This window comes from Macaca fascicularis, chromosome 7 (genome assembly GCF_037993035.2).
Source record: "Macaca fascicularis isolate 582-1 chromosome 7, T2T-MFA8v1.1".
NCBI lineage: Eukaryota > Metazoa > Chordata > Mammalia > Primates > Cercopithecidae > Macaca > Macaca fascicularis.
Genome location: NC_088381.1, coordinates 56,297,543 through 56,324,784, shown reverse-complemented (window position 1 = coordinate 56,324,784; position 27,242 = coordinate 56,297,543). Strand labels below are relative to the sequence as shown.

The 27,242-nt window shown below is 39.9% G+C and overlaps 1 protein-coding gene across 4 annotated transcripts; it reads right to left on the bottom strand.

Moving 5' to 3' along the window:
* MORF4L1 (mortality factor 4 like 1) lies at positions 1-27,142 on the bottom strand. 4 transcript variants are annotated; one of them, XM_005560220.4, is made up of 13 exons: positions 27,026-27,142; positions 21,271-21,317; positions 18,971-19,038; positions 13,056-13,172; positions 11,924-12,010; positions 10,817-10,897; positions 6,756-6,781; positions 6,186-6,274; positions 5,435-5,536; positions 4,107-4,195; positions 3,507-3,679; positions 2,821-2,905; positions 1-764 (listed from the first exon to the last, which is right to left on the bottom strand). In XM_005560220.4, exons 1-13 carry the CDS (start codon positions 27,063-27,065, stop codon positions 680-682), a joined length of 1,089 nt encoding a protein of 362 aa, XP_005560277.1. In that variant the 5' UTR covers positions 27,066-27,142; the 3' UTR covers positions 1-679. The 4 variants fall into 4 exon arrangements, with proteins under 4 accessions (XP_005560277.1, XP_065404337.1, XP_005560279.1 ...); XM_065548265.2 differs by lacking the exon at positions 10,817-10,897; XM_005560222.4 differs by lacking the exon at positions 13,056-13,172.
* Positions 27,143-27,242: the final 100 nt, after the last annotated feature.

Below are 27,242 nucleotides of genomic sequence, written 5' to 3'. Positions count from 1 at the left end.
TTTTTTTGAAATTTAAAGAAAAAATTTATTGAAGATCTGAAAAACAATTCCTAAAAGATTGACTTTTCCAGAAAACTAGCTACACAATGCATTGCGTCTATCATGTTAAAACGTGCATTAGACACAAATACAAAAACCATGAAACAAGCCACCATTCTTCAACAATTTGAGCAAAGATAAAATGCCTAAGTAACAACATGGATGACTTGCAAAGGATGGGCTCTTTACTTTAAGCACCATTAAAAAAAAAAAAAAAAAAAAAAAGGAGCACAAATGGATGAGTGTGTTCAGTTATATACACTGAATTGAACCTTTGGCACTAGGAATCAGAGCATTTTGTCATATAGCATTAACACGTATTATAAAAGTGCGTAGTGTCAAAGGAATAGAACCACCAGCATTCAAAAGCAGCTTTGTCAACTAGGCAATAAAACACTCTACAGCATATCCCTCCTGTTGTCCATCATTGAAAACACTGGCAGCAAATTTGAAATGAAAAAAAAAAGAAAAGAAAAAAGGAGCTATTACCCCTTTTATTTTCTCTGTTTAAAAATCAAACAGAAAACAAACATCAATTGTTATACACTAACATCTTCAAAGCACATCGTTTGTACAAGAGATAGACTAAGAACAAAAATGTGTTTACGGAGATCCAAACATAAGTGAGTGAGAGTGCCTCTCACACAGCTTTCCGATGGTACTCAGGAGGAGCCACTTCGTAATCGCTGGCACTAAACAAAGTTGCAGAATTCTTTGCCAGGTACCTAAAAATAAAATATTCATTACAAAAAATTTTTAAAGTCATTATCTTAATCCAAATCTCTTCCTATATATTATATACATAAGCCACAGAAAACACTTCCCTAAAATACATTAAACTAGACATTCTCTCACAATAAAACCACACATAATGACAATTCAGGTAAATAAGGTTCTATAATAAACAACACTATGCATATACAAAAGAATGAACTCTGGAATTACTCCCCTATTTCTAAACAGCAAAGAACAGTTATGTCTTCAGAATACCAACCTGGGAGTTTGAACTATCTTTAAGAAACAATTAACCTATTACATGACAGCATTACCCTAAAAGAACATCTAGATATTTTCTTTAGAAAAAAATCGTATCAGCCGGGAGTAGTGGCTCATGCCCGTAATCCCAGCACTTTGCGAGGCCAAGGCAGGCCGATCACCTGAGGTTGCGAGTTCAAGACCAGCCTGACCAACGTGGAGAATCCCCGTCTCTACTAAAGACACAAAATTAGCACATGGTGGCGCATGCCTGTAATCCCAGCTACTTGGGAGGCTGAGGCAGGAGAACTGCTTGAACCTGGAGGCAGAGGTTGTGGTGAGCTAAGATCACGCCATTGTAGTCCAGCATGGACAAGCGCAAATCTCCATCTCCCAAAAAAAAAAAGAAATAAAAGAAAAAAAAGTCATATCAGGCCAAGAGTGGGTGCTTACCCCTGTAATCACAGCACTTTGGGGGGCCGAGGCAGAAAAATTTGAGGCCAGGAGTTCAAGACCAGACTGGCCAACATGGCAAAACCCCGTCTCTACTAAAAATACAAACATTAGTCAGACATAGTGGTATACAGCTACTTGGGAGGCTGAGGCACGAGAATCGCTTGAACCCAGGAGGTGGAGGTTGCAATGAGCCGTGATTGCCATCACTGCACTCCAGCCTGGGCAACAGAGCAAGACTCTATCTCTAAATGAATAAACTTTTTTTTTTTTTTTTAAATCATTATATAAAAGAGAAGGTGAAATGTCAAGTAGTACAGCACATTCCATAAAGAAGGTATTTATCATTAGTAAAGCAAAAACAGTAAATTTTGCCTAGATTCTCAAGTCCACGTTGCAGTTTTAAATTTACTGTAAAACGACTGTAATGAGAAAATTCATATACAGAAATATACAAAGTAGAAACTGAAAACTCCCACCCTTCCTCCCAACACCACTCCCAAGAAATAATCCAGTATTAACTAAGATCCACATTGGAAAGCCAGATCTTATGCAAAGATTAAAATAATGTTTCTCTACAAGTAAGAATTATACCATACTCCTCTACCACAACTTGGCTGTTTTACAAATGAAAACACAGACATCTTTATCAGTATGTTTAGAATGACCTCATCCTTTTAATTAAGTTCTTGTTTCAAATTCTTCACTATTATAAAAATGCCCTCCAAAAACTAGTAGAAACCAGGATTGCCCTTTTCTCCATTTCTTCAAACATTTAAACCTTAGCCAATCTGACAAGTGCTACTTTACTGACAGTTTATACTTCTATCATTATTTTTGACATATTTTTAATGGTCCTTTGTGCTGCTATGGCTGTAAACTTCCTGTCCTACTTTTCACTGGTTTGTTCATTTCTTACCGAAGAACTCTGTGTGTATTAAAGGCACCAGCCATTTATCATAAATGGAACACTACAGAACTATGAAAATATTACATTTGTCCTCTCATTATCTTAACAATTTTAAACTTCGATTCATCTAGAATTTTGGTACACGTGTGATGTTTGGTACATGACATCACACAAAGTGTGGCTTTGTTTTCTTCCAAACTGTCAGCTGTCTTATCACCATCTACCAGATTCCACTGCTTTCCCCTACTGCACCAATATGCCATCCATATACCATCTGTCATTTCTGAGACTCCACTATATTTGCACTTACTTATACTGCTCCATTACGGTCTATCTATGCCTGTACCAATACAATGTTTAATGTTTTAGCATCTATACTGCCAATCCCTCCTATTACACACTAATTTTCAAATTCTTGTTTATAATTTCAAGCACAGACTTACTTTAGGAAATCATGAAGATAATTGAGTAATAAAGCAAGGCTCTTCTCATCCAGAGGTGTATAGGCCAACATTGCTCCAATTCGTACTGTTTAAACAAGAGAATTTATCCAAAATTACATCCAAGGCAGGAGCACTACAACCATGTATTTTAAGTAAGTGAGCAAACACCACCAATTCCTTTAAAATACATGATTTTAGGCCGAGCGTGGTGACTCACGCCTGTAATCCCAGCACTTTGGGAGGCCAAGGTAGGCAGATCACTTGAGGTCAGGAATTCGAGACCACCCTGGCCAACGTGGTGAAACCCCATGGCTACTGAAAATACAAAAATTACCACAGGTGTGGTGGTTCACGCCTGTAATCCCAGCTACTTGGGAGTCTGAGGCAGGAGAATTGCTTGAACCCAGGAGGCGGAGGTTGCAGTGAGCAGATCGCACCACTGCACTCTAGCCTGGGCAACAGAGTGAGACTCTGTCTCAAAAAAAAATTATAATAAAATAAAAATAAGTAAAATACATGATTTTTGAAACCCTTGCTCCCAAAGAGATTTTGCTATTTAACATTCTAGACAAAAGTTCAAATTAAAATGGAGTCATGTTTTGGAAAGTGAATTACTTTACCTCTTACTCATTTAGGGAAAACCCCTCCAAAAAGTAAAATCCATTATTTTCCACATGGAATATTACCAAATAATCTGAGGAGATGTGGCGCTCCATACACCTGGGACATGGGTGCATCGGGATGATCTGCAAGAATTTCGGCATACTGTGGTCTCTCAAATTTGTAGAGTAGCTGGGTGCCCAACATTACGTTGAAGTATTCTTTTATCCCTGCCACAACTTCATTAACCGCATACTCCCTGATAAATGAACAAAAATATTCCAAAACTGGTCAATGAAAAGAACTGAGATACAGAATAATTCAACCAATTTAAAGCATTAAAAACTGAGCTAGTAACAATGAACCATAGCTGAGATGTTTTAAAAGGGCATATGAAAGCAGGGTTTGACAAACTAAAGCAATTAAGATGATTCTTACATTTTCAGATGGTTAAATTTTAAATGGTTATACAAAATACCTACATGATAGCTTAAATTTTGCCTAAAAATATTTACTATCTGGCCCTTTAAGAAAAAGTCAGCCAGCCAATTCCTGTGTCAAAGCAGTGAAATTCTATTTTGCTAGTTTCTGGTGGTACTGGTTCGGAGTCAGTACGAGTTTCGGATGACTTATTTAGAAACTTTTTCAAATGTCTTTGAGTGTATCTGAAAAATGTATATTCTTACTTATTATCTGTGTTTCCACGAGATTTCTTGTAATTTGCATAATCCTCAAGAATGGAATCCACATTCTTCTTGGCAGGAAGATAAAAGAGCTATGAAGACAAAAACATGCTTAAATATACGCACTCTCTTTTTTAAAGAAAAATTATACCAGGCAAGTTTTTATACAAAGATCAGGTAACAGTAACAGTATTTCAAATTAGGAGGCATTCAGCACTTAAAACATGGATAATGTAGCTGAGAAACTAAAAATTTAATTACAGACAGTTCTCAACTTAAAATGGTTTGACTTAATTTTCCAGCTCTCTGCTGGGTTTATTGGGATGTAACCCCATTGTAAGTTATGGGGCATCTATATATTTAAACAGTCAAACGTGGCTAATGAAACTCTACTGGACAGAACAGCAAAACTTTTAAAAACGTCAATCTGTTACACACACAACAGACATGAATGTGCCTTTGTAGTATTACCAAGTCATCATTTACTGTTATGCATATTATTTGCTAGACCTAGTCTAAAGCATTAAAATAATTATCTTTTCATCCTCTCATTAGCATTGTCAAATAGGAACTACTATTCCATTAAATGCAGAAACAAAAGCACAAAAAGACTAAGAAACTTGTCCAAGCTCACAAATAATAAGTGATACAGCCATGGCTTGAATCTTTGCAGTTTAGCTATAATTGCATAATCCTCCAAAGGATTCAAATCCAGAAAAACCGTATCCACAAACAGACTGATATGTCTCTTAAGTCTCATAATCCTCAAGCAGTCCCTAATCATCTCCCCCCACTATCCCTAACCCTACCTATGCCATTTGTTTAAATAGCTTCGTTTGTCCAAAAAATTCTCAATTATAGAGTTCAATGACTGATAAACATGTCGCTCCATTAAACATCTTATTTCCTGCAAACTAATAATAGACTCAGGCGCTTAGTAAGATTCAGGTTCTTTTCAGGGTCATGAACACCTTGCAGGTGGTGGTGTGTGCTTTCTATGTCCTACCATCAGCAATGACAATAAGACAGTAAACACATGCTTCTTTGCCTTTACGAATTTTCAGAACAAGTTCCTGCCGTAGCAATCTCCAAAAACCAGTTATTTCCACCTTTATCATTACAAATTCATAAAATTTATATGTGAACTTTTATTCTTCTCCAAGTTATTCTTTCTGGTAGTAGTTCTAAAATGTTCAGCCTCTAAATTACAGTATTATTTTATCAGTCATGCCTTAATAATTCAAGTCAATATAACACTTTCCTTTAAAAACTTTTTTTGCTAGCAGGAATGTATCATACAGCTTAACAATCTGGGTAGCTTTTCAAGTTACCTGTTTTTGCCTGGTAATTAAGTCCCAGTCATCAACAAGCCACGGTTTTAGCTCTTCAGGAATCTTTACTTTAACTTCAACTCTGTTCATGAATGTTTCCTCCTAAATAGAAATAGGAAGAGTATTAAAAACCTAACCTTTCTTGCTAAAGCTAAATACCAAACATGGAAGGGAGCTGACTTTTAGAAGCACTAGGGATAAATTCTTAAAGTAGCCAACCACACATACAGCTGTACTGTCATTTTTAAAAATCGTAAATGAAAAAGACCACACATAGTTTGCTGTTGGGAGAAAAGAATCTGACCCGAACTATAGTCTATTTAGAGCATTTTCTTGTAAAGGTAAAAATTCTTCAGTAAGGTTCCTCTTGTTCAGGAAATGAAACACACTGACTTGATATTTTTTAACTTAATATTTTCTTATTTACCATTGATACCAAAACAACTATTCCAAACACAACCATCTTAAAGGTACATCTTTAACTCATAAAAATATATATCTAACACCAAAGAAATAGTCTTGTAGGTGAAGGTTACACAACAAATGATGATTAACTGGGTAGGTAAATCTAGAGCTACAGGTGAAATAAAGATGTACAGAAACATATACTTTACCCCAAAAGAGAAAATGTTTAATTTTAAGAATTAACCATGTAAGCAAATCTTGTAGAGAATCAAAGCTCCCATGGTTATGTCATATAACTGAGACTAAAAATCCTAACATGCTACTCATAAACTCAAGAAAAACTCACATTTTCAACAGTAGGATCTACCCGGGCCCTTTTCTTCCGAGGAGGCTGAGGGGTCTCACTGGTACTGCCACCATCTCCATTTCCAGGTGCTGTAAATGTTGGGGGGGAGGAGTCTCATTTTAGCTAATTTAACAAATTCTATAAGGAAAATAGTCTCTTGACACATTCTCCCTTTTCATTATATTATTTCTCCATTACACAGCTGTTACCTGAATCTAAGTTAAAGAATCATATTCCCACCAAAAATACAACTTTCACGAAGAGCTCTACCAAACATTTGGTATAGGATTTAGTATCACCACCTTCCATTTATTTATAAATGTTATCTTCTCAGTGGGAGTAATTAAGACTAAAGCAGATGAAAATAAATGCTCACGAGTTTCTCCTTGGTAAAAAAAAGGTCTCTACCACCATGTACCTATTTTATAACACTGCTGTGAAACACCTATTTGAAATAATCAATAAATATAAGCCTACTCCAAAATTTCATAGCTTTCAAAATAGTCTAACTAAAAATGTCAATGTTATAAAGGTAACATAAATTAACGTTAAGAAAGTTAATATTCTTACTTTTCTGTTTGTTCTTTTTTGTTTTCCTAAAAGGAGAGAAAAAGAAGAAAAATAATTATTTCCAGTAAAACTGCCTTTGTTTCAACTCCCTTTATCAGGGTTAAGTTCACAGAGAAATACTAACTTGGATAAAAGATCAGGTGGTAAATCGTGTCCTACTCAGACACAAGGATTTTTATTAACAATTGGTTAAATTCCCATCTCTCTCCATATAATAGAAAAAAGTAAACCAAGCCAGGCGCAGTGGCACATGCCTGTAATCCCAGCATTTTGGGAAGTGAAGGGGGGTGGATCTCTTGAGCTCAAAATTTGAGACCAGCCTGGGCAACATAGCAAATCTTCTTCTCCATAAAAAATACAAAAATTAACTGGGCATAGTGGCAAGCGCCTATAGTCCCAGCTACTTGGGAAGCTGAGGTGAGAGGATCGCTTGAGCCCAGGAGGCCAAGGCTGCAGTGAGCCGAGATTGCACCACTGCACTCCAGTCTTGGTGACAGAGTTTCAAAGACAAAAAAACAGAAAAGCAAACCAAGAACACTTTAGTAAACAACTTCGTTCTTCCAAGGTTATATTAATATGTGTTATAGTATACACTACATTATTAGACCCACCAAAAAAGTGTCAAACGTTAAAATTTTTTTCCAATTATTTCTGTTCCCCAAAATATTAATTTTTAGATTTGTGTATTTCTTTTGTTGTTGGGTTTTTTGTTTTGTTTTGGAGACAGTCTGTTGACCAGACTGGGGTACAGTGGTGCAATCACAACTCAATGCAGCCTTGACCTTCTGGGCACCAGCAATCTTCCGTCTCAGCCTCCCAGGTAGCTAGAATCACAGGCACACACGAACATGCTGGGTGAATTTTTCTGTTTTTATTTTTTATTTTGCAGAGATAGAGGTCTCTAGCACTATGTTGCCCAGGCTTGTATACTTCTTAAGTACCAATCTGTTATTCTATTCTCACTGGTCCAAACTTTGTTTCACTTTATTTCTTCTCTAAATTATGTTCCCTCCTGTTCAATACTACACACTCCATAATCCCACATTTAGGACAACACTTAAGTCTCCTCATCTTGATTATCATCTCCAACAGCAACTTAACTCATGTCTACTTACATACTGCCAAATGGAAAATTGCTAGTTTTGCTTTTTTATTTTATTTATTTTTTTGAGACGGGAGTTTTGCTCTGTCTGTTGGGTGATCTCGGCTCACTGCAACCTCCTCCTCCCGGGTTCAAGCAATTCTCCTGCCTCAGCCTCCCAAGTAGCTGGGTTTATAGGCACCCACCACCACTCCCAGCTAATTTTTGTATTTTAATAGAGACGCGATTTCACCATGTTGGTCAGGCTGGTCTCAAACTCCTGATCTCAAGTGATTCGCCTACCTCGGCCTTCCAAAATGCTGCTATTACAGGCGTGTGCCACCATGCCTGGCCTAATTTTGCTTTTTTACATTATTATTATTTCTAGACCACAAGGGAAACAGTTTATAAAGCCCATGATTATGGATTACTTTCAATGGAAAGATACTATAACACCTGGATTTTTTTACTTTTCTGTAGCTTTAAATAATACTTATAAATGTTATTAATTAAATATATTCATTTAATTTAGGTCTAAAGGTTTGACAATTAAAATTAACTTATGTTTGGATATAAATACAAAAATCTGGCCAAACTGAAGTATAGGTTTTCTCTGTTAGTTTTGTAAAAATATGTTGGACTGTATTTCTCGGACAAAGTCAACCATGAACTTTAGTCGCACATGTCAATATGTGAAGACTAAGGGAAACCAAGAGTCCTCACACTCAATCCTTTACCCACTCACTCTATAATATAAAACTAAAACACTGACAAGTGATCTCAACTCTAAAGTAAGAGATCTATAAAATATACAGGTTCAGCATCCCCAAGCCAAAATGCTCCAAAAATGCCAATTTCTGAGCCAACATGACATTCAAAGGAAATGCTCATTAGAGCATTTTGGATTTTGTATTTGGGATGTTCAACAGGTAAGTATAACGCAACCATCTCAAAATCCAAAAAAAGTCTGAAATATGAAACACTTCTGGTCCGAAACACTTCACACAAGGGATATTCAACCCATATACTTCAATAAGTCCCAGTAGTAAGAGACTGACATTCATGCTTCAAACATCTAGACTCAGGATCCTTCAAAAGACTCAGAAGCCAATGTGAAGAGGCTTCTACTGTTCAAGAATGGGAAATTTGAATTTTAAAGCTTTACTTCATATATTTACTCAGCCATTATTTTTGTAGTTGAAACTGCACAATACTGTATTCAAATGCAAATAACTTATGGGCATACTACCACTTGAATTTCTATGTAACTCAGCACAGTGATAAAGAATTAGTTATAAACTATTTGATAAAAATCTTTTCTAAATAAAGAGAAATTGCTGCCTTTTAAGATATAATTACTATTAAATCTTAATGAAATACTACACTACAGTTTTACAAAGAACCAGATCATGAAAACATGTTACCACTTAATAAAACTATGAGCAATCCTCAAACAGTAACACACTTACTCCTTGCCAAACCAATTATCTTCTCACCAAAAGAGTAAAAAAAAAAAAAAAAAAAAACGGTTTCAAACATCTCCAAATGCATTAAATGCTAGATACCTTCATTAGTAACACCTTTTTTTAAGAGGCTAGAATGCAGTGGTGCAATCACAGATCACTGCAGCCCAGAACTCCTGGCCTCAAGCAATCCCTCCTCCCTCAGCCTCCCAAAGCACTGGGGATAGCAACACCTTACTTTTAAGTAGAAAAGGCAGATCAATAAGTCTGGTAAGAAATAAAATGGCCTCTTAATAAAAATTATAATCTTTGTTTTTATTATTAACAAATACTTAAGAATACTTATTAAGTTACCACTCTTGTCATCCACTTCCAGGTACATCAACTTTTTTTTTTCTTTTTTCTTTTCTTCTTTTTTTTTTTTTAAGACAGGGTCTCACTCAGTTGCCAAGACTAAAGTGCAGCCTTGACCTCCTGGGCTCAAGTGATCCTCACATATTGGCTTCCTGAATAGGTGGGACTACAAGCATGTGCCACCACCCCCAGGCTAATTTTTTTATTTTTCTGTAGAACCAGGGGCTCCCGATGCTGCCCAAGTTGGTCTCAAACTCCTGGGCTCAAACCATCCTCCTGCCTCAGCCTCCCAAAGTAGGGGAATTACAGGTGTGAGCTACCACACCACCCTACACAAACTTTAAACATACAAAATGTATACATGCATATGACTTTCTCACTCTAGGCTTCTTATCAGATGTTCTAAAATCTAGAGTTAACAAGAAGTAATGGTTTTGGGCCGGAATCAGTGGCTCACGCCTGTAATCCCAGCATTTTGGGAGGCCGAGGCAGGTGGATCACCTGAGGTCAGGAGGTCAGCCTGACCAACATGGTGAAACCCCATCTCTACTAAAAATACAAAAATCAGCCAGACGTGGTTGCGCATGCCTATAATCCCAGCTACTTGAGAGGCTGAGGCAGGAGAATCACTTGAACCCGGAGGCAGAGGTTGCAGTGAGCACAGATCACACACCACTGCACTCCAGCCTGGGCAACAAGAGGGAAACTCTGTCTCAAAAAAAGCAAAGGTTTTCTTGGGGGTGAAGACGGGAAGGGCAGTTATTTGAAACCTTAACTTCTCACAAATTCTTACCATGGGTTTCACTAAAGTGGGGGTTAATTGGTATGTATTTTTAGCACTTGCCAGCACTTGCTTTTTACGTTTGAAAAGGCTTGCCAAAAATTATCTCAAAACTTATAACCACTAATACTATCTTTGTAAGAGAAAACATTACACACACATATATTTATACACACAAGTTAAAGGGAGGGGGAATCTGCTGAGGAAAATTAAGCAATATGTATTTTAAACTACTTTAATGACCTGATACCTGAGGAATGGGATTCTTACTGGTTCCGACAATGTTCCAAAAGTTTCAATTTTCAACACAGTCTAACACACAATGAGTATAAAATATTATCTTCACATATAGTATGCAAAATCAAAACAAAGAGCTTCTTACACTTCAACATTTTTCTGTTGCAGACCAGATGTCTTCTTTCCTGGGGCAGCCCCTCTCATCTTCCCCTCTGCATACTGCTCCCTTCAAAAATAATTTCAGTAATGTCAACATAAAATGAGCATTTACATGAAAAAAAAAAATTATGTCAGCCTGATTCCATTAGGAATTTATATTCAAATTCTGGCACCAAGTTTTTAACAAGTTGGACAGGGGTATTTCCAAAAAATCAAACAAAATACTCAACAAAGAGAAAAAGGCTCAATTAAAATCAATGTAGTAAAAAGTGACTGTAATAGTTCTCATAGCACTGAAAATTCCATTTGCTTTGGAATTCACTAATCCCAATGTTTTATTTGTTCTTTTTTTTTTTTTTTTGAGACAGAGTTTCGCTGTCACCCAGGCTAGAATGCAGTGGTGTGATCTCCGCTCACTGCAAGCCCCGCCTCCCGGGTTCACACCATTCTCCTGCCTCAGCCTCCCAAACAGCTGGAACTACAGGGGCTGCCACCATGCCCAGCTAATTTTTTGTATTTTTAGTAGAGACAGGGTTTCACCGTGTTAGCCACAATGGTCTTGATCTCCTGACCTCATAATCCACCCGCCTTGGCCTCCCAGAGTGCTGGGATTACAGGCATGAGCCACTGCGCCCGGCCATCATTTTAGTTTTTTTAAATATACATTTCAACTTTGAAATTACCCTATAGATCATACAGTCTTACAGGGTCCCTTTTCCTGTGCTTTCAGAGATGAAAAACAGAATAGGAAATGCCTCGTTTGCTTTCTTGTTTCCCCACCAAATTTGTCTTCCAGAGCCCCAAAAGTAAGAAAGATGTTTACCAATGAGTTCACACCTATAGCAATTTCCAAAAACATTCTGCTGTTTTCTACCTAGATCTAAGGATAAGCTTAAGTAATGGCAGGTATGCTACTTCCTTTACCTAGAAATGGCCTGATTACTTGAAGTCAAAGCTGTAACACAGCAGCTGAGAGGTACCAGAAATTATTTTATAGGCAGGGCAGCCAACATGATCTCCATTGTTCATTCCATACCCAAAAATTAATCTACAGGCATTTCTCCTTAATATTCAGTTCACAAAACAAACTTACTGATTGGCTTTTTGAAGTTCTCGCTGTTTCTGCAAATTGGTGTCCACGTATTTGAGTACTCTGCTCTCTGGAACCCACTCATCCCAACTGAAAAAGAGGAAAGTTAAAATTTAACTCAAAAATACTCTGTTCTCCAACTTATTTTCTGAGATCCAAGAGGCAAGACTGGATTTCTCTGAAATAATTTGATGAACTAGCACTACAAATGTAGTCTCAACTAAAATGAAAATCTAAAGGAAGTCTGTTCTGTAAAAAGGAAAACTTTTTATTTTCAAAAAGCAGCATTCCAAATCTAAGCTGCCGGAGTCCAAAAGCAGATTATTCAAATCATTTTTAGAAATGGCTTAAGAGTTTGGCACTTAATGTAACATTCACTAAGTGATTAGCCTTATGTTATCTTAAAGACTTTAATTGTCAAAAATAAAGCACAGGAGTCAAAAACTCAGTTATTTTTAAAAATTAAAACCAGCTGTGTGTAATGACAAAGTTCCACATAGCTTTTTGTGTTTTCATTTCATTATGAAATGAGAATAACAGTACTTATCTCAAAAAATTGTTATGAGAATACATGTAAAACACCTGCGAATCCCTGACACAAACAACACTAAAAATATGTCAGAAACATATAAGGAAGTCTACAATACTCAAACACCAACTAGACTGGAACCTAGTCAAGTTTGTAAAGTATTAAAATGATTCGACACCATTCTTCACCTTCATTCAGTCACAAATGCACACAAACTTTCAAGGCTGATCAGAAAGCTGGCTTTCTAAATATTAGAAGGCAGAACCAACTCTCTTAAAAATGTTAAGGCATTCTGGCACTTCAAAAAGCTTGTTCAAAACACAATTTCTGATTATGTGTTTTTTTCACCAAAAATGGCAAACAAAACTGTTATTTCTTAGGGAATGCTAAATTTTTTTGAGCAGTTAATCTTTTCTCCTGCTGATGGAGCTCCTTTAGTGACACAATTAGGTGTACTCTCAAGGTACCCAATTAAAAAAAAATTTAAGACTTTCTTTTGTTTAATGATTTCCCACCTCTGACCTCATATAATACAGCCAAAAGGAAAATAATAAAAAGCAATCCTGAACATGATTTCCTAGAGAAAAGTTCAAAACATGCATTTACCTAGAGGTCAGGAGGGGGTGGAGTACTGAGGGAGCTCCTTCAGGAACAGGAAAAAGGGCTACAATATCCTCACGTGTCTTCAATGATTTTTCAGAGCGCCTGGGCCTCACAGCACTTCTGATACAGACAGCATAGTACAAAGTAATCTCAGTGACCAGGTGCAGAATTTGGCTTTAGCTTTATTAAGATTCATTTACAAATGGAATATTTAAGTGTCTGTGTCAACAAATTCCAATGAGGTTTGAAAATTTAGAAATCTCAATCATCTAGTATGTTTTTGAAAAAAGATTAACTGAAGTTTAAGAAAATTCCAATTTGGGGATTAAGGTTTTGTTGTATGAATTTTAAAAAGTACCCCACACAAGCCATTTTCAAAATGAGATTTTTGAGATATTTATGTATATATATGTGTGTGTGTGTGTGTGTGTGTGTATATATATATATATTTTTTTGAGATGGAATTGCACTCTTGTTGCCCAGGCAGGAGTGCAACGGTGCGATCTTGGCTCACCACAACCTCCACCTCCTGGGTTTAAGCGATTCTCCTGCCTCAGCCTCCTGAGTAGCTGGGATTATGGGCATGCACCACCACACCTGGTTAATTTTGTATTTTTAGTAGAGACGGGGTTTCTCCATGTTGGTCAGGCTTGTCTCAAACTCCCAACCTCAGGTGATCCGCCCACCTCAGCTTCCAAAGTGCTAGGATTACAGGCATGAGCCACCGTGCCTGGCCATGTATTTATATCTATTCCAATTCTCTCTAAATCAAAGGGAGTTAGCCAATTTTCACTTACAAGTTTCCATTTTAGAATGTTATAAACCCTTTCCCACTGATATAAAACGTATTTAAATAAGCAACTTGCTCTAAACACAAAGTTACTGTTAGAGTTTGCTTTAGAGGTAAAGAGCTGACAATCCTTGCTGAATCAAAGAAAAATGAAGTGGACATCTTTTGCTCTAAGGAACATCACTACTAGGATAATAACAAAGCCAAACACTCAGAAATTTTTACATATAAGTCAAACATAAAAGAATTTCAGAATGTTTTCTTTTTTGTTAATACAAAGTCTCACTCCAGGCTGGAGTGCAGTGGCATGATCTCGGCTCACTGTAACCTCCACCTCCTGAATTCAAGCGATTCTCCTGTCTCAGCCTCCCAAGTAGCTGGGACTAAAGGTGCGCGCCACCACACCTAGCTAATTTTTGTATTCTTAGTAGAGATGGAGTTTCACCATGTTGGCCAGGCTGGTCTTGAACTCCTGACCTCGTGATCCACCTGCCTAGGTCTCCCAAAGTGCTGGGATTACAGGCCTGAGCCATTCTGACTGGCAAGAATTTTTTTTTTTTTTTTTTTTGAGACAAGTCTTTCTCTGTCACCCAGGCTGGAGTGCAGTGGCATGATCTCGGTTCACTGCAACCTCTGCCTCCCAGGTTCAAGTGGTTCTCCTGCCTCAGCCTCCCGAGCAGCTGGGATTACAGGCATGAACCACCACACCTGGCTAATTTTTGTACTTTTGGTAGAGACAGGGTTTCACCATGGTGGCCAGGCTGGTCTCGAACTCCTGACCTTGTGATCCGCCCACCTTGGCCTCCCAAAGTGCTGGGATTACAGGCGTGAGCCACCACACCCGGCCCAAATTTCAGAATTTTCTAAAGGTCATTTGTGAGTGCAATTCCAAAAGTTACAATGATCCATGGTAATAACTGAAGGCCACTCAGAAAATTTTATATATAGGTGAAGCATAAAAGAATTTCGTAATTTTTTTTTTTTTTTTTGAGACAGAGTCTGATTGTGTTGCCCAGGCTGATCTCGAACTCCTGACCTCTGGTGATCTGCCCACCTTGGCCTCCCCAAGTGCTGGGATTACAGGCGTGAGTCATCGCACCCATCTAGAATTTCGTAGTTTTCTAACGGTAACATGACTACTTCCCAGAGTCACAATGATCCATGGGCAGTACTTACATAGACTAAATACACAACACGTTAGGTATTTGAATAACTCCTCCTCCTTTCAAAATGAATTTAAAGGTTTCTTTGAAGACTTCCTAAAGCTAAGATCATTCTTTCAATATTGCATATATTTATCTACACGCCAAGTCAACCAAAGACATTTCTGATATATTCCTCAGTACATCTACAAAGATAGTAACAAATCTAATATTTGATGCCATTTCTTCTTAACTTTCCCCAACAGTAATTAATATGTGTCAAATTAGTTGAGAACAAAAAAATCTACACAAACCTATCATTTCTTTGAGTTACTGGACTACAATACACCAAAGAGGAAAATTTTTCGAAGCAGTAAAATCAGAAAATACAAAGCATTTGGTATTTTCACAATTTGTGACAAGCTACAAATGCCGCTTAAAATCCAGTCTTTGCGCTGTACACATCTATGTGTGCAATTTTATACAGGGTATCTATTGTATGTGAAAAAGAACTAAGCATAAAAGCTGTATTCATAGTTACTAAGGTGAAATTCTAAAATAATTTTTTAAGGTTTTTAAAAATATCTTCTTTATTCTATTCCTTTTTCATAGTTTCCTTTACTTCGTTTCTTATGTGTTCAATCTTTTTTTTTTTTTTCTGAGTCTCGCTCTGCAGCCTAGGCTGGAATACAGTGGTGCGATCTCAGCTCAATGCAATCTCCACCTCCCGGGTTCAAGTGATTCTCCTGCCTCAATCTCCTGAACAGCTGGGACTACAGGCATGTGCCACCACACCTGGCTAATTTTTTTTATTTTTTTATTTTTTATTTTTTTTATTTTTTTTTTAAGACGGAGTCTCGCTGTGTCTCCCAGGCTGGAGTGCAGTGGCCTGATCTCGGCTCACTGCAAGCTCCGCCTCCCGGGTTCACGCCATTCTCCCGCCTCAGCCTCCCAAGTAGCTGAGACTACAGGCGCCTGCCACCACGCCCGGCTAGTTTTTTGCATTTTTAGTAGAGATGGGGTTTCACCATGTTAGCCAGGATAGTCTCGATCTCCTGACCTCGTGATCCACCCGCCTCGGCCTCCCAAAGTGCTGGGATTACAGGTTTGAGCCACCGCACCCAGCCATTTTTTTTATTTTTAGTAGAGATGAGGTTTCACCATGTTGCCCAGGCTGGAGTTGAACTCTTGACCTCAAGTGATCCAACCACTCTGGCCTCCCAAAGTGCTGAGATTAGAGGCGTGAGCCACCACACCCAGCCTCAAACACTTCTTTATAATTTTTATTTGCTTAATTATAAGAGGGGTGTCTAGCTATGTTGCCCAGGCTGGCCTCAAACTCCTGGGCTCGACCTCAGCCTCCCAAGAAGCTAAAACTATAGGTACCACCATACTGGCTCTAAAACAATTTCTTTAAAATGCAGGAGGTGGAGGAGAGTAAGCCTAACCCATAAATCTGCTTTGTATTTTTCTCTTATATCCTTTATGGTCTTTCCCACTCATAGTATGCATAAAATTATTATCTTTCCTGTAGAGAAATGAGATTCTCCTAACACTCTCAACTTTATCTGGATATTGTCAGAATATTAACACATAAAATGTAAGTCTAATAGAGACTGAAATGCAGTTTTAGCAAGGCACTGTTTAGTAATAAAAAGCTATGAGATACACTACGAGTCACTATTTTCCTGTTTCCTAGATATTAGAATCCATTTAGTACTAAAAGCACAGTTTACTTTCACCAAGACAGTTTTCTCCATTATTTTCCCAACTTCTCAATATTTATAATACAAGTCCATGAGGCTGGAGTTACCTATCATTATTAGATATTACCTATCATTATTAGAAATAGATGTTATTGTTTCTTTTTAAAGGAGTCCAGGTCTTGCTCTGTTACTCAGGCTAGAGTGCAGTGGCACATCATAGTTCACTGCAGCCTCAAACTCCTGGGCTCAAATAATCCCCCTGCCTCAGCTTTCCAAGTAGCTGAGGCTACAGGTGCGCACCACCACATCTCACTGATTATTAGAAATACTTTAATTATCATTAACTGGGAAAAAAACCCACAAGTTGTCAGGATGCACTTCTATGCATTTCAGATTTCTACCTTTCCACATTTATATTAATGGAAGTGAAATGTCTAATAAATTCTCAGCTGAAAATATCTGATACGTGCAAACAACTTCCTAACAAAGAAATAAAATTAACTGGGTTGGTCACCTAGATAGAGTACTATATGAAACAAGACCAAAGTCACAGGGCCAGTGAACTTCACAGGGGGAAAAAAAAAAAAAAAAAAAAAAAACTCCTTCCATAGTAACAGAATACTTCTCAAATCAGATGGCACTGCTCCCATGGTAAACCAGGTACCAGAGCCTGAGTCAGGTGACACAAAGCCTTAAGTTACTAGAGGGCAATTTCGCAAGAACAATACTAAATAGCAATGGCAGTGCTATCTTTGAAGGACAAAGCATCATTAATAAAATGTAAAACCTCCCACAGTAAAAATTACAAGTCTTTTAATTACAATCACCAAATAGGAGACTTGGGTAAATTTTTAGACAGGGTTATTTGTGAGGCCCAAGGAGAAAAGTCTCATCACTGAAAAAGAGCTCCACTGGATGGACATTCTAGAATGTGTTCAATCTATACCCACTGTCCATTCCTGGAAATAGATCAGTAACATTGGTGCTTTACATACACACACACGCGCGCGTGCGCGCGCGCGCGCGCGCACACACACACACACACACACACACACACACAGGCCGGGCACAGTGACTCACACCTGTAATCCCAGCACTTTGGGAGGATCACCTGAGGTCAGGAGTTCAAGACCAGCCTGGCCAATGTGGTGAAACTCTGTCTCTACTAAAAACACAAAAAATTAGCTGGGCGTGGTGGCAGCTGCCTGTAATCCCAGCTACTCAGGAGACTGAGGCAGGAGAATCGCTTGGAACCCAGGAGGCGGAGGTTGCAGTGAGCCAAGCTCACGCCACTGCACTCCAGCCCAGGCAAAAAAAAGTGAAATTCCATCTCCAAAATAAAAAAAAAGGCTTAACTCCTAGGGGTGAGAAATTAAGACTCTATAATTGAATTTCTGTGTTAAATCATGCTAAAAACTGGGTCACATTAGGTCATTTTCTGTCAACACTAAATCATGTTTCTGAAGTTCAGAAAATGAGTTGGTAAATTCTGTCTTTATTTCTCAATGAAGCAACCTTTATCCTTTCCCCTTTTCTAGACAGAAAACCCAACTGGTTTTCAACACAGCTTCTTGAAATAACATATATAATCAATGTTTGTGGTAAGGCCAAAAAATTCAGGCCATCCTAAAAACGTACCAAAACCGGGGAAAAAAAAAAAAAACAGAAACAAAACAGAAAAATGTGATTGCCACATTCTTTTTTTTTTTTTTTTTTGAGACAGAGTCTCGCTTAGTCGCCCAGGCTGGAGTGCAGTGGCCGGATCTCAGCTCACTGCAAGCTCCGCCTCCCGGGTTCACGCCATTCTCCTGCCTCCGCCTCCCGAGTAGCTGGGACTACAGGCGCCCGCCACCTCGCCCGGCTAGTTTTTTGTATTTTTTTAGTAGAGACGGGGTTTCACCGTGTTAGCCAGGATGGTCTCGATCTCCTGACCTCGTGATCCGCCCGCCTCGGCCTCCCAAAGTGCTGGGATTACAGGCGTGAGCCACCGCGCCCGGCGATTGCCACATTCAACCAGAATAATTGGTTGACTATATGACTATTAGGTATTACACTAGCACATAATAAATACTCCCAAGAACCAAGTATATTTAAATTAAAATGGCTCAGTACCCTAATTTCCAAAAGTTTTGTCACACTACAAATGATTCACCCTTGCTTCAATATGTATTATATTACATGAAAACTGCAGAAGAATTGAAAAGCATATGCTTGTTAAGCCAGTCCGTGACACAAGCTATCTTGTTAATTATAAATAAAATTGTAAGATCTAATACTCACTTTTTATTCCAACCACTGTAATGTATAAAGTATTTCACTTGTTTGTCCTTTATGGCAACTTTTACACACTGAAATTAAAAAAAAAATAATAATTCACTTAGAAATTTTTTAAAGAGACACTACCTTTTCAAATCATCCTTCAAAGACACTCTACACAAGCTTTATGGTGGCCTAAACAAAAGGACTAAGAGAACACTATTTAAGCTTGCAGAATACTCAAGTTACAAAACTGCAGATTAGTCACAAAAGGTCCAACAAAGCTGAGAACCACAAGCATAAAAGGTCACCCTAATCTTTAATCAATGGATTACAAAAGCCATCCAAGGACAGCTAAAGAAAGCTATGCTTGTGTTTTCTCAGTCTAATTAGCCAGGAGCTATATTTATTTCAAAAGCAAATTCCTCTAAAGCAAAGTCTTTAAACTATATTATAAAAGAACTTCATTGGCTTATGAAAGGCAGTAAACGGACCTGTTTGAGAAAAATTAAACAACTTGTAAAGCAATGAATGAAAAATATTTCACATTTTTCTTAAAAGCAATCAGACAAAAGGAATTATTAGAAGCAAGTCATTAACTATGACAAGTGATGACTAACTGGATTTGGATTTAAAAGTCTTCAAGAGAAAACCAAAATAACCACAACAGTTTAATTTGTTTTGATAGCTTCAATTCAAAAATTGTTCACCAGAGTGTCAGCTGCCAGGAGAAAACTCAGCCAGTTTAGTAGAGTTTGCCAAACATTGATACACAAAAAACAACATTCGGGATAAAAATGATTAACAGGACACACAATTTTTTTTTTTGGTAGAGAGAGTCTTGCTATCTTGCCCAGACTGATCTCAAAACTCCTGGCCTCAAGAGATCCTCCTGCCTTGGCTCCCCAAAGCCCTGGGATGACAGGCTTGTAAGTCACGGCACCTGGCCATGAGCCGTAATTTAGCACTTATAAACTGTATAAACGTTATATCATTAAGATATATGTACATATACATATACTTAGAAATTCCTGACCATCTCCATACATCCAAATTCAGCCATTTTAGGATTTTTTTTAAGAAAGTCTCCCGCGGGGTGGTGGCTCATGCCTCTAATCCCAACACTTTGGGAGGCCAAGGCGGGTGGATCACAAGGTCAGGAGTTCAAGACCACCCTGGTCAACATAATGAAACCCCGTCTCTACTAAAACTACAAAAATTAGCTGGGTGTGGTGACTGGCCCCTGTAATCCCAGCTACTCAAGAGGCTGAGGCAGGAGCCGGGAGGCAGAGGGGCAGAGGTCGCACCACTGCACTCCAGCCTGGGCGACAGAGCAATACTGTGAGGGGGGGGGGGGGCAGGGGGGGCAGGCAAGCGGGAGAGACAGTCTCGCTTGGTTGCCCAGACTGGCCTTGAACTCCTGGGCTCAAGCAATCCTCTAGCCTCAGCCTTCTGAGTAGTTGAAACTACATGCATGTGCCACCGCGTTTGGCTCTTCAGAACTTTAAAAACACACTTCTGTGTATTTAGAGCACAGGAAAAAAAAAAGTAGTGAAAATGGCTAATATTTAGTCAGAATTGTCTGACACTTTATAATTAAGGCTATTTTCAGACACATATAGCATAAAACTATTCAAGAATTTACGCAGAAATTGCATAAATTAAACATACTGTTTTGTACTTTACGGGTTCATTTTTAGAGCTACAACTGTTTAATGTATAGTCAAGTCTTAAATATTTTTACTAAAAAAGTTATCAGAAACAAAATACTGTAACTTTTTTTGACTTTGGAATGCATTCTCCTGCTTACCTTCAGCTAAATGTAAAATCAGTTTTTAAAACTTGAGCACACTCTGATACAAATGAAGCCTCCCAGGATTCAAATTTTGCCAGACAAACCAACAATCAAAAGTTAAATGTATTTATTTTAAATATTAGCTTTTACTTTTAACCTAATATAATTAGCTCAATGCTTACTCAGCATATATTTACTTTTAAAAGTAACTTGAGCAATGTTTTCTCACCAAGTCATTAACCATAAAATGCTATTTTTTCCCACAACCCATCTTCCCCTTCTAACACTCCCCTCAAATGCTACTTCCAGATCGGTAAGAAAAGCGGAAGAGAGTAGCAATGTTTTTATTTATTTGAGCCACTAAGCAAAACAATAAAAATCCCAGAAAGATGAAGAAATTTATTAACTACGAACCTAAAACAGGCAACTCTCTTACTGAGGCAACAACAAAACACTGCACTTGTATAGTAAACGGTCAGATCTAACCAGTAGTTTTGGCCAACTTCTCAACAGAAAACAAGTTTCATACCTTTGCTTCATAAAGAAGAGGCCCATGAAAGCACAGCACTCGCTCACCTGTAAAGGGAGAAAAAGTACTGGATTAATTGTAATTTCTTCTCATCTATAAGATGATTCACATCTTAGAGAGTCATCACACTATTATTAGGGTATTCCTAGCCAAATTAGGAAAAGCCGGGACAGCTATAGAGTACCACTGTGGCTCAAACTTCAACCACACCCTACAACAAAAACACCGTTGGTATCCGATGGTAAAAACAAAAACAATTTATTAGCAGATCAATCTACTTAAATAATTAAATCATCTATCACCTGTCAAGCACATAGGTAGAATCTCCTGCAACGCTGTCAAGGTTGGTTGGTTTTAACTGTACATCTGAAAATACAGTTATTTAAAGATTTCCTCATCTGGTTTTCTAAGTTGAGGACCTTTATTCTCCACTTGTATATCTGCTTCCAACCCTTTTACTCAGTAAAATATCCTACAAATTAAAATATCAATACACATCAGAGATTGGCTGGATTAAGGGGTCTCACTATGTTCATTCCGCAAATGTGGAATGATGTTCTAAGTGCTAAGCTGCTTCAATGAACAAAGAAATGAGACAATAAAGCCTAACCTTTGGAACTTAACAGTCTATGTTGAGCCTACTCGCAAGACTAAACAAAATGTCAGGTCCTGGAAGTCTTGGAAGCAATTCTACGCAGTACCTCAGATTACATTTGACTACAGCTGAAAGATTTTGCACACATTTTCAGTCCACTTGGTTTCAACAGACCCACGGACAACTGAAATATCCAACAATGTCAGCTCTTTTTTAGCTCTAAAATTAACAGAGCAGGCATGATGAGGTGGCTCACGCCTATAATCCCAGTACTTAGGGAAGCCGAGGTGGGTGGATCACCTGAGGTCAGGAGTTTGAGACCAGCCTGGCCAAGAGGAGAAACCCTATCTCTTCTAAAAGTACAAAAAATTAGCCAGGCACGGTGGTGTGTGCCTATAATCCCAGCTACTCAGGAGGCTGAGGCACAAGAATCGCTTGAACCCAGGAGGTGGAGGTTGCAGTGAGCTAAGATCGTGCCACTGCACTTCAGCCTGGGTGAGAATGAGACTCCATCTCTTATATACATATATACACACACACACACATATACAAACACATATATACACACACACGTATATATACACATATACACACACACACACACACACATATACCACCCGGACATGGGGGTGCACACCTCTAGTCCCAGCTACTCAAGAGGCTGAGACAGGAGAATTGCTTGAACCCAGGAGCTGGAGGTTGCAGTGAGCAGAGATCACACCACTGCACTCCAGTCCGGATGACAGAGCAAGACTCTGCCTCAAAAAAAAATTAAAATTTAAAATATATTTTTAAACTATGTATTTTCAAGCCTCACCAGAGACCCATATTACAACAATCTCCCAGAGCACGACCTATTAACTTTATTTAATTCTTGTAAGTGGTTCACTCTATAAAGAATCACTGCTAGAGGCTGCTGGACCTACGCAAAGCATTTCTGCATTAAAGTGGAGATTGGAAAACAGGGAGATCAAAGACTTCTCCAACAGCCCAGGAACAAGAACTAAAATGGTTAAACCATACTGCTAGTAACAGCGCCAAAGATCAGATCAGATCTGTGTTTCCTAATTTCACTCTCCAGGTACATTTTAAAGGCACTCTGAAAATGGCCTACCATTTTTTCCCCCTTCGCTGCTGCTGCCGGAAAAAAGTGCACTGAAACGGAGGCCCTCTGACCTCCATTCTAGCTAGAGGCCCTAGTATTCTGTTGAAAAAATACACAGCGCTGAGGAGTATGACCCAGGACAGCAAATGCTCCATCTCAAAAACAGAACAAAACAAAACAAGCATTTCCAATGGAAAACCAAGTCCACTGCAAAGAAGTCACTATGCCTTAAGAATTGCTTATAGAACATTCAAATAAAAAAACTTTTTTACAAGTTTACAAGAATCATTAAAAACACTATTTCTCGGCCGGGCGCAGCGGCTCGCACCTGTAATCCCATAACTTTGGAAGTCCGAGGTAGGCTGATGACGAGGTCAGGAGATTGAGACCATCCTGGCCAACATGGTGAAACACTGTCTCTACTAAAAATACAAAAATTAGCTGGGTGCGGTGTCGCGTGCCTGTAATCCCAGCTATTCAGAAGGCTGAGATAGGAGAATCGCTTGAACCCAGGAGGCGGAGGCTGCAGTGACCCAAGATCCGCGCCACTGCATTCCAGCCTGGGCAACAGAGCAAGACTGCCTCAAAAAGAAAACAAAAACACACACAAAAAAACACTACTTCTCACCACTCTTTTTTCTACCATTACATTACTCTGGAGTGTTTCAAGACGATTCTGTTAGCATTCATAAAATATTCCTTTTCCCTTGCAAGATATTCTCTGATCATCTTATAAATAAATTTTTTTTTTTTGAGATGGAGTCTCGCTCTGTGGCCCAGGCTGGAGTGCGATGGCACGACATCGGCCTACTGCCACCCCCGCCTCCTGGGTTCAAGCGATTCTCCTGCCTCAGCCTCCCGAGTAGCTGGGATTACAGGCGCCTGTCACCACGCCCTGCTAATTTTTGTATTTTTGGTAGAGACTGGGTTTCACCAGGTTGGCCAGGCTTGGTCCCGAACTCCTGACCTCAGTCTCCCAAAGTGCTGGGATTAGAGGCGTAAGTCACCGCGCCCGGCCCACTAAAATCATTTTTAAAAGGTGGTTATACAATTCCATTTTAAACACAAGTAGAAAACACATCTGGAAAATAATGTTAAGTACAGAATCTCTCACATAGCTTTCAAAACCTTACTTGGGGATACCTTAGTTCCTACCTTTCTCCAATTACACCACTTAAAACAGCACAAGGGGGCCGGGCGCGGTGGCTCAAGCCTGTAATCTCAGCACTTTGGGAGGCCGAGACGGGCAGATCACGAGGTCAGGAGATCGACACCATCCTGGCTAACACGGTGAAACCCCGTCTCTACTAAAAAATACAAAAAGACTAACCGGGCGAGGTGGCGGGCTCCTGTAGTCCCAGCTACTCGGGAGGCTGAGGCAGGAGAATGGCGTAAACCCGGGAGGCGGAGCTTGCAGTGAGCTGAGATCCGGCCACTGCACTCCAGCCTGGGCGACAGAGCGAGACTCCGTCTCAAAAAAAAAAAAAAAAAAAAAAAAAAAGGCACAAGGAATTCTCTGCTGCTATTCCCCTCTTAACTAGCAACCCTCTAGAACTAAAGCGCTTCCTTAAACAGCCAACCTAAGGCTGTTCCTACAGAAGCGATTAACTTTTTGTGCCTTGTCTGATACAGCCTACGAGCCGAATGATTTCATAAATACATAAAACACACAGTAGTACAAAGGCAACCAACTGTATCGAAACACCAAAACATTTTAAATGTCACGTTCTATGACATTACAGGACAAAGACTTGGCTAGTCATCCAGCAACTACCCTAATTTTGAAGAAACGAGAATGATTGATAACTGAAAACATCTTCCACAACTGTAATGCTGAGATATGAAAATACACTGAAAATACTAATGCGGCGTTTTTTTTCGGGGTTTGGGGGGAGGAATTACACTGTTAACTGAAAACTAAACTTGGGTACACAGAAAAAACACATCTTCCTCATTCAATTTCACGGACCCTCTGAATGCACTGACTAAGAATATCTGCTCTAAAACGTCTAGTAAAATAATGAATCCATAGGAGGTAGAGTCACAGATTCTCAAGGTGGGAGAAGGGTATTAAAAGTCACACGGCTGAGCGCGATAGCTCACGCCCGTAATCCTCCCACTTTGGGAGGCCAAGGCGGGTGGATCGCTTGAGCCCAAGACTTCAAGACCAGCCTGGGCATCATGAAACTCCGTCCCTACCAAAAATACAAAAAAAAAAAAAAAAAAAAAAAAAAACCCACAAAGAAAAAACCCCTAAAAACAAAACAGAACAAAACTCAGCCGGGCATGACGGCGCGCGTCAGTGATCCGAGCTACTTGGGAGGCTCGCTTTAGCCCGGGGGGCAGAGGTGAGCCGAGTACCATAACTGCCCTCCAGCCTAGGTGACAGAGTGAGACATCGTCTCAAAAATATAAACAGGCCGGGCGCGGTGGCTCAAGCCTGTAATCCCAGCACTTTGGGAGGCCGAGACGGGCGGATCACAAGGTCAGGAGATCGAGACCATCCTGGCTAACATGGTGAAACCCCGTCTCTACTAAAAATACAAAAAACTAGCCGGGCGAGGTGGCGGGCGCCTGTAGTCCCAGCTACTTGGGAGGCTGAGGCAGGAGAATGGCGTAAACCCGGGAGGCGGAGCTTGCAGTGAGCTGAGATCTGGCCACTGCACTCCAGCCTGGGCGACAGAGCGAGACTCCGTCTCAAAAAAAAAAAAAAAAAAAAATATATATATATATATATAAACAAAAAAGTCACTCGTTAACAAAATACCCCTAAAACTCCCTTAAATATCCCATAAGATACGCAGTACTACGGTTTAAGATTTATGTCTCTAAAAGGAATTTTAATGCAAGTCTAAAAATCCCTAGAACAAAAATAGTACGCATGGAAACACCGTATTTACGGTAACTAGCATAAATTTCGATAGCAATGAAAACGAATATTAGAGTGTTCCTCCTTTTCAACAGGATTTTACTTCCTTTTTAGCTATTAGACCTCCACCTTATTATACATAAATTGAAGCGTTGTGAAAATTTAAAGAGCTGCCTTCCACTGGCAGTCTAACCCTAGCCAAACATGCCAATCGAAAACCAATTAATAAAAATAAACTCAACTTTCAAGTCACCGTTAAACACTGCAACTAATCAAACAATTACTGCATTTAAAAAATGACGTCGAGACAATGGGACTTACAAAGGCAAACGGCGTTAACACTGCATTCAGATCATTTTTATTTACTTTTTACGAGCAACTGCAAAGCGAGAGCGCACTAACATTACCATAGGATCTTGGCACTGCGCCTAAGAGCAGAGTAAGGCCTCCAGGCAACACAAAGCGGAGGAAAACGCTCATCCCACTGATCCTTTTTTTTTTTTTCTGTCCCCACCCACCACTCTGAGGTAAGCGAAGGGTCCCGGCAACCTTGCGGTCTTCGTGGAAGGGGGCGCTGCATCTGCCCTGAAGCTGCGCCTGCATACGGGGCAGAGACGCCAGCGGCCATGATGAAGCCGCCATGTTGCAACGGCCATTTTACAACACAGTTCTCCCGCCCCGTGGCGCCAAACCCACCCCCATCTGCAGCTCCGAGTCTCCACCGAACGCGACCACCCCGGGGCTCCAGGGAGCACCTAACCGCCCGTCGTGGCTGCCCAAGCGGCCGGGCGCGCTGCAGGACAGCCAGAAACCACCGCCGCCCCTCCCCCCGCCGCCACATCACTTCCCCTAACCGCCGCCATGGCGCCTTGGTCGCCTCCCTACAATAGGCTGCTCTCTCCGCGCCCTCTTCCTCAGAACAATAACAAACACTTGACGAGGGTGTGCCACGCGCCAAACGCTCCCTCTCCCACTCTAACGCCTGCGTAGCACTCTCGCTTCACAAAGCGCTCGCAATGACGCATCGGAATTGCCATCCGCAATGCGCTTTCCCCGCACAAAGCACTATCCGCCGCCTTCTCAGGGTGCACCCCGAGCCACCCCCGGCCCTCAAACCTCAACCACCTCGAGCCCGCCTCCATCTCCTGCGCCGTTAGGTGCCTTTTTCCCAAAGGCGCACACTCACCCTCCTGGAATTTAGGCTTCGGGTCCTGCTTCGGCGCCATTTATAAGTGATTCGCCGCCTCCTCCTTCTCCCACCACCCCCGACTACCGCCCCCTACTCTCTACCCCACCCAACTCCGCGTCAGACGCGCCGTCAGGCACTGCCAGCTCTACATCCTGGGCCGGATTTGCTAGCGCCCGCAGACCTCACAGCAGCGCGACCCGCGCAGCCGCTGCTC